Raw genomic sequence first — 10,517 nt, 5'->3', positions numbered from 1 at the left:
TTGTCAATAGTACCATCCGTTTTCATCTTCCTTTTGAAGATCCATTTAGAACCTAAAGGTTTATTTCCAGGAGGAAGATCAACCAATTCCCACGTATGGTTGCTTAAGATTGAATCAATCTCACCATTGATGGCCTCTTTCTAAAAGGATGAGTCTGACAACAACATCGCTTCTTTAAATATTTGAGGCTCATTTTCTAAGAGAAAAGTTACAAAATCTGATCCAAATGTAGTAGAAGTTCTTTGACGTGCACTACGTCTTGGATTGTCTTCATTATGTACATTCTCACTTGGTTCATCTCGATTCATCTCGAGGTCGTTTAGACCCCCCGCTAGACTATTCGTGTCTAGTTTTATGCGGGTAAATGTTTTCGAAGAATTCAGCATTATCTGATTCAATTATCGTATTTTCATTTATATCAGGATGTTCAGATTTATGAACCAAAAATCGACATGCTTTACTGCTTTTAGCATATCCTATGAACACACAGTCTACAGTCTTAGGTCCTATCTTAACCCTTTTAGGCATAGGAATTTGGACCTTTGCTAGACACCCCCACACTTTGAAATATTTCAAGTTGGATTTCCTTCCTTTCCATTTTCCATAAGAAATTGATTGTATCTTACTATGGAAAACTCTGTTGAGTATACGATTGGCTGTAAGGATAGCTTCCCCCCATAAGTTTTGTGGTAAACCGGAACTTATAAGCAAGACATTCATCATTTCCTTCAAAGTTCGATTTTTTCTTGAAGTTATTTTCAAGCATATTTTTCTTGTTCCTTCTACCTTAGCAGTAGCGGAGTTAGCCATGTAAATCATTTTTTCTACTTGAGCCGGAGCGAATGACGAAAACAGCTCTTTGTGGACACATACATGGCGGGTGGTACTAGAATCCATCCACCATTCACGAGGATTTCCCACCAAGTTGCATTCTGAGAACATAGCACACAGATCATCGCATTCTTTGTTGGATTCAATCATATTTGCTTGATCCTTTTTCTTGCCTTTCTTCGGAGCTCGACAATCCGTAGACTTGTGGCCAATCTTGCCACAATTGAGGCATTTTCCCTTGAATTTCTTCTTGGGTTGATTGCTTCCTTGTTCAACTTTGTTTTCACACCTTGTTTTCCTTTCCTTGAAGAATTCTGGAGGTGAAACGATTGTCATTCAAAAAAACCGCATCAAGATCATTGTCGAACAATTCTGGAGGCACCCCTTGTCGGGTTCTATGTGTGTGTTTTAAATGGAAAATGGAGGGAATTAAGTGGAACAGAAAATTGAGTTTACACCAAAATGGAAAGTGTGCTCAAAATAGGAAAGCTTACTAAATTCTCCCGCAAAAGAAGCTTTAAAGTGTTTATATTATGAAACACATTTCCACATGCTAAGTGAGGCAAGAAATAAGAGATGCCTCACGCCATCGTCGTCGCTCGCTCGGCTTTGGATTCGGATTTGGCAAATGATTGTGAGGACTATTTTTTTGGACAAAATTTATTTGAAGAAATTTAATCTGAATAGCAAAGGAAAGGAAAAAAAAGGAAAAAAAGGCAACAGTAATCTCCACGTGAACCTAACTATTCACTCTCCTCTACCGCCTCCTCCGCCACCTATTCACTCTCCTCTACCGCCTCCTCCGCCACCTATTCACTCTCCTCCACCACCTCTTGTCCGATCACCACCACAACATGTTCAGTCTCCTCCACCACAGTCAAAATCTCCATCACCTCCTCTTCCAGGATTGTCTAAGCCTCCACCCTTCGAAGATGTGGTACTTCCACCATCCATTGGTTCGCTTTATGCATCACCATGCCACCGCCAGTATTCAAAGGATATTGAGTGGTGAATTTTCATTCCATGGCAATTCCTTCATACCATGTTACTAAATGTAAAAAGAAGTTGTATATCCTTGCACCTTTATCTTTGTTGTAGTAATATATTTAGGTCCTCATCTTTGGTAAAAACACAAATTAGTTTATAATTCTCCACATTCCTTTCTTCTGCAATTGTGCATTAGAAAGGGAATTAACTTTTGGTTATCTTAGATGTATACAGCAGATTCTGAAAAAAATGTATAATATCAAAAAATATTGATAATTACGTTGTTGTTTTGTGTTAGATCATTTGTCATGATAAATAAGTTCAGAATAATTTTTTTCCAACTGAACATTGAGAAAATTTATTCGGAATATTGTAAAGCAAAGATGTGACACAAGACCACAAAAGATGGAAACTTTTATTTTGAGTAAAATGCATTTACGGTCAAATCTCTGTGTAATGCTCATTATTTATATGACGTATTTGCGGTTAAAACTTACACGCATTCCTTGTATACATCAAGTCAATACATATATGTCATGTGTTTGAATTTAGAGTTCATGTTACATAACTATGATTAATTAACAAGTATTTTACTTAATTTAATTACTTAATCATCATAAAGAACATTAATTTGATGTATACACCAAGTGCACCGTGCAGGTAAGTTTTTACCCATATTTGCCATACTAAGATGTTATTATATATAAAATAAAAATAAAATAATAGCAAAATTACTGAACGATTTATGTGCGAACCCACACAGTGCAATAATAGCTTTATGGGCATACGCAGGTGCTAGCTGTTTAATTTTAATACTATTATTATTTAGGTTAACTTGTTTACTAATATATTGTTTAATGTAGTACTTTTGTGGCATGTGATTAAATGAACAGTTAACAATGTTTTGACTTTAAAAAGAAGGGGATGGAAAATGGAGAGATAATTACAAGAAGGAGAATTGAACCCAATCAACTAAGTAAAATTTTAGATAATCAATTAAGTGGGTTATTAAGATTGCTTATCGAGAATTAATTAGTAGATTAATTACGTAATGAGATTCTCTACTAATAGAATGGGAACTAGATATGGACAAATTTTGTGACAAACAGTAAAATTCATTGTTAATTTTATTTAGCGATGGATCATAAAAAGATTCTATTAACTACAAGTCATTTAGAGATGAATTAGCATTTTAATTTTTTATTTTTTTCCTTAACTAGAAAATAAGGTAAAACCTTTAATTTTTTTCCAATAGAATAAGCTAAAATCTTGATTCGGACAATAAGCTAACGTTTGATCATAATTTTGAAGTTGAAACTTGTAAATTTGAGGTTATTGAAGTTGTAATTTTTGAAATTGAAATTATATTTGGACATACATTTTACTTTATCCCAAAAATTGGTCAGCATCAGTTTTTGGGACTTGAAATTTTTTTAAGACAGATTTTTAAAATTCGATTTCAAAGTTACGGTCAAACAAATATTTAAAGATAAATTTTTGAAAGCTAATTCAAAATATGGTCAACTGATATTTAAAGGCTGATCTTCATAATTGATTTAAAATATATGGCCAACAGATATTTAAAGATACATTTTAAAATATGATCAAAATTTGTAGTCAAACAGATATTTAAACACATTTTTGCATTGTAATTTGATTTAAAATGTATGATCAACATATAATATTAAAGATAAATTTTAAAATTTGATTCAAAATTTATGATCAAATTAATATTTAAAAATATTTAGAAAATAATCTAAAATTTAATTAAATTTCATAGTCAGACAAACATTGAACATAAATTTTTAAAATCTGATTCAAAACGGCAGTCAAATACTACATATATGCATGTTGCCAAGCTAATGTGACAGAAAGTGTCTAGCCAGTCCAAATACTCACCATCAATAATTAGATCATCCAAGATGTCTATGTTTTTACCTTTATTAATTTGACTACTTTGCCTCTAAAAAGAAACCTCCAAAGGTTGCAGCTTTTGATAATTAATAAGTTTGGCATATTCCATCCATAACTCAAAGTAAAGAAAACAACAAACACCCTTCTATATCTTACTGTCTTTTTCTTCATCAGTTTCCCAGTTTCTCTGTTGGTATCATTTTCCAAAAGGTACAATATTCTTTGTTTATACATTTGTTGTCTATGTTATTTGGACTCTTATAAAATGTTGTCACACTTGTGTCGGATTCTGAAGAAAGAATGTATACAGTATTTTTGAAGCATCTGACTCGCACATATCGATATTTTTGAAGAATCTAAGAAGCATAGTTTGGTGTTATATTAATATATGCATAGTCACCAACTTTAGTCCATAAATTTTCATTTTTTTTTCTCTTATTAAAAATATGCAAGTCACCAACTTTAGTGCATAACTTTTCATTTTTTTTTTCTCTTGTTATTCTTGAAAACAGAAGTGGAGTAAATGGATGCAATTTTGAATCTTCAAGCAGTACCATTAGGAACTGTTCTTACTGTGGGAGGTCCAGTTGTTGCTCTTGGTGGGATTTCACTATGGTTGTTTAAGGAATATGTTAATGATCAAAAAAGAAAATCTTCTAATTTTCTCCCACCTGTACCAGGTAAATTTATTGCTTTTGAATCTTGTATGAGTTTCATTTCAGTTATTCTATTTGAATTGAATTTAATGAGTAATGACCCCCTAAATAATCAGCGGCAGAGTCAGGATTTGAACGTTATGTGTTCTAAATTTTAGGATGCGACATCAGGTGTTACTAACTCGGTTTTAAATTTAATTTTGCATGTATTTAGTGAACTTCGTGATACAAATACATGGTTTGAACTAAAATTATTGGCTTCGGATTCGTAATTTAAATTTGATGGTTCAGCCAGGGAGTGATCTAGGTGGTCCTCGTCAAAAAATATACATTGTATATGTATTCTTTTTAATTTTTTTAGGTACATACATAGATTTTTGATCCCTGTACACACGACTAGAGGTTGGCTCAGTGATTTGCAGGTTCGAAAGTCACCTTGGCGTTGTTCAGCCTTCTAGATTTTCCAGTTGAATCTTGCAAAAATTATGTAAAAAATGATGAAATTTTAGTAATTTTCGGCATATTATATCTATGTTATGTGTTGCTCCACCTGCCTTTATTGCATGAAGATAGGTAAATGCTGATGAGAATTATGTGTGGATTTTGGTGCAGAGGTTCCAGGGTTACCAGTGATTGGGAATTTACTGCAAATGACTGAGAAAAAACCCCACAAGACATTTACAAAATGGGCTGAAACATATGGACCTATCTATTCCATCAAAACCGGCGCAAACACAATTGTTGTACTCAGTTCTAATGAACTTGCAAAGGAGGTAATCAATATAATCACTCTCAAACCTCTTTTGTATGTTACTAAGTTAAGATTCGAGCGTTTGGAGCTCTAAGTTTTTTGCGGTAGTAAACTTTGTTCGGTCATTATTCATTTCTTGGTTGCTATGTAGCTTCTTCTTTGTTAATTTTGTATGATGTCAAAAGGTCTTATACATGTAGTTTCTTGCTTCTGATATCTGTTAGTCTGTTATCTTTTGTGTTTCAGTTACCGCAATATTTAATCTGTTGCTGTTCTTTTTCTGAATGCCTTGTATACTTTTCGTATTAGTTGACTTGTTTTCTCCACTACCGTATTACCTTTTTTCATAACTACTTTGATTGTTGCGCTGAGGCGATGGTCTTTTGGAAACAGTTTCTCTACCTTTACGAGGTAGGGGTAAGGTCCGTACACTCTACCCTCCCCATACCCCACTTATGGGATAACACTGGGGATGTTGTTGCTGTTGTCAAAAGGTTTTATGTCCGATTTAATCTCTGCCATTAAGTCATCAAACGATTCAATCTGGTGTTTCAAGTTTTTCTAGCTAGAAAGATAATATATATATGAGATAGGACACGCTAACTAAAAATTTACTTAAAATGGTAAGCAGAAAGAGGAGAGTCGTTGACGGAGAAACATTGACAGAAAGATGTTATCCTTCAGGACCACATGATTTAGTAGGAATTGAGTATGTTTCTTTACTAATATGTAGTGAGAGTCGAAACATTTTTAGTTCAGTCTGATGGTGAAACGTATATCTGACTAATGCTGTATATGAGCCCCAAAATTTCCTGAGAGCTTCAGCTGCATAGTTTTCAGTTACTATATAGCTCCATCTCCGCTTCCCTATATGATTGAACTTATAGTAATATAGTGAGTGACCCTGCCTCTAGATAATCGCTAAACGGATTGTATTCCCTAGTCCTCTTTGTGAAGACTACGCCATACTACGAAGGTGAAGCAGTTTGTTGTTTAGACAACTGCTATTTCCATATTTTGTTTCTATATACTGCTGTATTTTATGTCGGTTGGTTTCTGGAAAGGCCTCTACTGTCCTATTGGAAAAGCTTCCGTTTTTGTGGTTCTAAGACATAGTGCTAGATATGATAAAAGAGTGTAATCTACCACCTCAGTCGTGTCATAATTAGCTATGTATTAGCAAAGTTCCATTTTCACTATACAGCTGGTTGAGGCTTTATAAATTTCAGAGAAAATACAAAGAACATGACGATCCTTTAAACTAATGTTGAGGTTGGACAAGTAATTGGACACTGCTGCACAGAGCTTAACGTATTTAGCACCAGTTTCCTTGAAAGATGAGAGCTTGAGATAAGACTCAGAGTAGTGCAATGTTCAAGGTATTGTCGTCCTTTATCATGTAGAAAATAGAATGATTCACAGGTAATATCGACAGTACGGTGGTGATATCACCAGTAGGTGAGGTATAAGCCAATACATAGAGGCATCCTTGATGCTTGTTTTTTAAGTCATTGTTTTGTCTTGAGCCGGGGGTCTATCGGAAACAGCCTCTCTACTTCTTCAGAAGTAGCGGTATAGACTACGTACATTTTACCCTCCTCAGATCCCACTTTGTGGGAATACACTGGGTTTGTTGTTGTTGTTGTATCATATCTGTACTCGCGATACTTGATCTATAGAAATTCTTTTTGAAATCTTTATATTGTGCTTGTTCATCTTTTTAGGCTATGGTGACTAGATATTCGTCCATCTCAACGAGGAAGCTAACAAATGCTTTGAAAATCCTTACTTGTGACAAGAGTATAGTTGCAATAAGTGATTATGATGAGTTTCACAAGACTGTGAAGCGCCACGTACTGACCAGTGTTCTAGGATCAACTGCTCAGGTTTATTATTTAGAAATTGTCCACGTTTTGCATTATTATTTGGTTCTATTCATTTGTTTATAGACTCCATATCTAACGGGAAGTGCTGCTTAATATGCAGAAGCGCCATCGTATCCACAGGGACGCCTTGGTAGAAAATGTGTCAAAGCAACTACATGATTTGGTTAGGAATGATCCTAAGGAAGCAGTTAATCTCAGGAAGCCATTTCAGTCGGAACTTTTTGCTTTGGCGCTGAAACAAGTGAGTTTTTCAAAATTCAGCTTCATCAGTATGTTGTTATTTTGGAAATTCTTTTAAACAGCACGGTCATTTAAAAAGTTTAACTTTATTTGCAGGCTTTAGGAAAGGATATTGAGGCTATTTATGTGGAGGAACTCGATGCCACTTTGCCAAGAGAGGAATTACTCAAGATCTTAGTACTTGATATAATGGAAGGTGCAATTGATGTGGACTGGAGAGATTTCTTCCCCTATCTAAAGTGGGTTCCGAATAAAAGCTTTGAGCACAGAATTCAGCGTAAACATATGCGTAGGGAAGCTGTGATGAAGGCCCTAATAACGGAGCAAAAAAAGCATATCACTTCAGGAGAGGTGATCTTGACCTTCCTTTTAAGCACATACTTATTCCTCTCCATAATCATGTTTGGTCCTTGGCTAATTTTCTATCGTAGCGGAATCTATAATACAGGAACTGAACAGCTATATCGGCTACTTGTTATCTGAAGCCAATACATTGACAGAGAACCAAATTCTAATGTTGCTTTGGGAGGCAATTATTGAGTCGTCAGACACCACTATGGTGAGCACAGAATGGGCTATGTATGAATTGGCCAAAGATCCCAAACGACAGGTAGTATCATAATCATGCCCGTTTCTTATTTCTGCCTCGTCTATTTCTCCAGAGTTTGGTTGTATCTCACGACTGTTAATCACGTAGGAACAACTCTTTTTGGAAATTCAAAATGTTTGTGGATGTAACAAGATCACAGAAGAGAAACTTTGCCAACTTCCATACCTATCTGCTGTTTTTCATGAAACATTGAGAAAGTATAGTCCGGCACCCATTGTTCCTCTAAGATATGTCCACGAAGACACGCAGCTAGGAGGTTACCATGTTCCTGAAGGAACTGAGGTAATTAACCCCTTCCCCTAGTGCTTGTAAATTAAAACTTACTTTTCTTATCAAGTGATTTAAACTCCGCCTGTGTGAGCTTTGCTTACATTGCCAGTCCCAAGCCCGTGAAGGGCTGTGACTGGGTAGCAACCAGCGTAAAACTTTCCAATTCATGATAATCCTCATAATACGATATCATTGGGATGTGCCCACCTAGGCACACATTTATGAAATGAGTTTGCTGTTGTTGTTTCTTATCAGGTAACTGAGTTTGTTGTCTATATATGTTTCGTACGCAGATCGCAATAAATATATATGGTTGCAATAGGGACAAGAAAGTGTGGGAGAGTCCTGACGAGTGGAAGCCTGAACGATTTCTTGAAGGGAAGTATGATCCAATGGAATTGCAGAAGACGATGGCGTTTGGGGCTGGAAAAAGGGTATGTGCCGGTGCTCTCCAAGCAATGACAATTAGTTGCACAGCTATTGCTAGATTGATTCAAGAGTTTGAGTGGAGCCTAAAAGAGGGAGAAGAAGAAAACATTGCAACACTTGGTCTTACTACTCAGAAACTTCAGCCAATGTTAGCTCATATCAAGGCAAGAAATTGATGTCTATTAGATTTGAAGGGAGCCGTGGCGCAAAAGGTAAAGTTGTTGTCATGTGATCAATAGGTCACGGGTTCAAGCCTCTTGCACAAGTGCAAGGTAGGTTACATACAATAAACCTTCTGATCCTGGATCGGCCTTTCTCTGGACCATGCACATAACAAGAGTTTTAGTGTATCGAGCTGTCCTTGAACTTTCTACTCTATAATAGGAGAGCTAGCTAGTATATGTTTTGAGAGCTTTTGTTACTTATAAATTATAAACTATTGGTACATACTTTTCCATCCTTAATTAAACTAGAGTTTTCAAGTTTTTTCTGAAAATGAAGCGAGTGTTTTACCATAATGTATGACTTTCTGGTGCGAAGTCCCCATAACAAAGTACGAGACAAGAAACCAAAAGAAGTACGATGCGGAGGAAGGAATTGGTGAAATGCGATGGACTTCATCGACGAAAAAAACCTTTTATTATTATGATTTATGATGTGAAAGAGGGAACTAGACGAGAAACCACATCGATCAATTATTCAATATTTTACCCTTCGGAGGTAGCGGTATGCACTGCGTACATCTTACCTCCCCAAACCCCACTTTGTAGAAATACACTTGGGTTTTGTTGTTGTTGTAATGCACCATTAGTCAGCACAATGTGGTATCATGGAGTAACACCCAATATGGGTATGTTGGCCACAAATTTGGATATTTGCACACCCACCATGGGTGCGTTAGCATTTACAATTGAAAATCAAGAATTGAAGAGTTCGTGGCATTTCACACCCGAAGTGCTCATCTGCCATGGGTGGACTTAATTTTTTTATTTTACTGTATTAGGATTTGATTAAATTTGAGTTCACGCTAAATTTTTTGACAAAGTTGATGCTTGTATGTTGGTTTTACTTTTGATTTTCCAGCAATTGTGTTGGAGTTTAATAAAATCCGAGTTACCATATTGAGACTCAACTAAATTTGAATTTGAGTCGAAAAGATCTCCCCTCAGGACTAACCACAACAACCTCGCGACTCTAATATAGAGAAAGGATAAGCTCTATGATATATTTGTTTGTCCCATATTAGCCAGGGTGAAGTATTTCCTGACAAAGATAACTTTAGATTCAGGACTTGAATTTTGAGACCTCTGAATTAAGGATGAATTGAAAGGCGTACTTCCCTAAACTATACGGGAGTTTTGAGAGCTTTTGTTACTGATAAATTATGAATGCATACATCTTGCTTTAACTAATCTAGATCGAGCTTAGTCCAAGTGAACTCGCTATTATTGTGATAAAAAATTTAACATTTAATTGCACGATTTATCCTACGAATAAATTGGTCTTTAATTTTTGTCCGTAGTAATTAAAATTAGGCCTAGCAGAACACAAGTTCTTTAAGGACAAAAATATAACTTGTGGACTATTATGGCTTAAAAATATACACTCATGTTCCACAAAAAAATTATTCTCTTGAGGGCTAAAAATTAATTGCCAGCACAAATAAAAAGCAAAAAGTGCAAATGACCCTAATTTTAGAGGACATATTTGAGTAAGTCCGCAACTCATATGGATCAATTTTTTTTTTTTTGGGTTTCCCATCTGGTGTCCATATGGATCAATTATTACCCAAATTCAATCTAACACATAATTCAACAGTATTGAAAACAAAGATATTATGATCTTGAACCCATAAATTAAAAATATTGGCTTCGTTTCTAATTGGTTGAGACTTGATTAAATTTTTCTTAGGACCGATTATATTTACCATGTCTCATATATGC

At 35.3% G+C, this 10,517-nt stretch overlaps 2 protein-coding genes across 2 annotated transcripts; both read left to right on the top strand.

The window, feature by feature from the left end:
* The first annotated feature begins 1,459 nt into the window (after positions 1 to 1,459).
* Positions 1,460 to 1,843, top strand: LOC124898093 (pollen-specific leucine-rich repeat extensin-like protein 4). Its single transcript, XM_047411719.1, has one exon. It carries the CDS (start codon positions 1,460 to 1,462, stop codon positions 1,841 to 1,843), a length of 384 nt encoding a protein of 127 aa, XP_047267675.1.
* A 1,865-nt stretch (positions 1,844 to 3,708) lies between these two features.
* On the top strand, positions 3,709 to 9,070 carry LOC107867102 (ent-kaurene oxidase). Its single transcript, XM_016713217.2, has 9 exons — positions 3,709 to 3,942; positions 4,245 to 4,412; positions 5,001 to 5,161; positions 6,864 to 7,025; positions 7,126 to 7,266; positions 7,362 to 7,616; positions 7,714 to 7,875; positions 7,963 to 8,157; positions 8,439 to 9,070. The coding sequence occupies exons 2-9, from the start codon at positions 4,256 to 4,258 to the stop codon at positions 8,748 to 8,750; spliced, it is 1,545 nt and encodes a 514-aa protein (XP_016568703.2). The 5' UTR covers positions 3,709 to 3,942; positions 4,245 to 4,255; the 3' UTR covers positions 8,751 to 9,070.
* Positions 9,071 to 10,517: the final 1,447 nt, after the last annotated feature.

This window comes from Capsicum annuum, chromosome 4 (genome assembly GCF_002878395.1).
Source record: "Capsicum annuum cultivar UCD-10X-F1 chromosome 4, UCD10Xv1.1, whole genome shotgun sequence".
NCBI classification, from domain to species: domain Eukaryota; kingdom Viridiplantae; phylum Streptophyta; class Magnoliopsida; order Solanales; family Solanaceae; genus Capsicum; species Capsicum annuum.
The sequence above is the reverse complement of the archived record's forward strand: the minus strand, read 5'-3'. Positions and strand labels throughout refer to the sequence as shown.

Coding starts and splice junctions, on each gene's coding strand:
- LOC124898093 (XM_047411719.1), top strand. CDS start 1,460: ATGATTGTGAGGACTATTTTTTTGGACAAAATTTATTTGAAGAAATTT.
- LOC107867102 (XM_016713217.2), top strand. CDS start 4,256: ATGGATGCAATTTTGAATCTTCAAGCAGTACCATTAGGAACTGTTCTT. Junction 7,617..7,713: donor AGCATATCACTTCAGGAGAG/GTGATCTTGACC, acceptor TCTATAATACAG/GAACTGAACAGCTATATCGG. Junction 7,876..7,962: donor CCAAAGATCCCAAACGACAG/GTAGTATCATAA, acceptor TTAATCACGTAG/GAACAACTCTTTTTGGAAAT.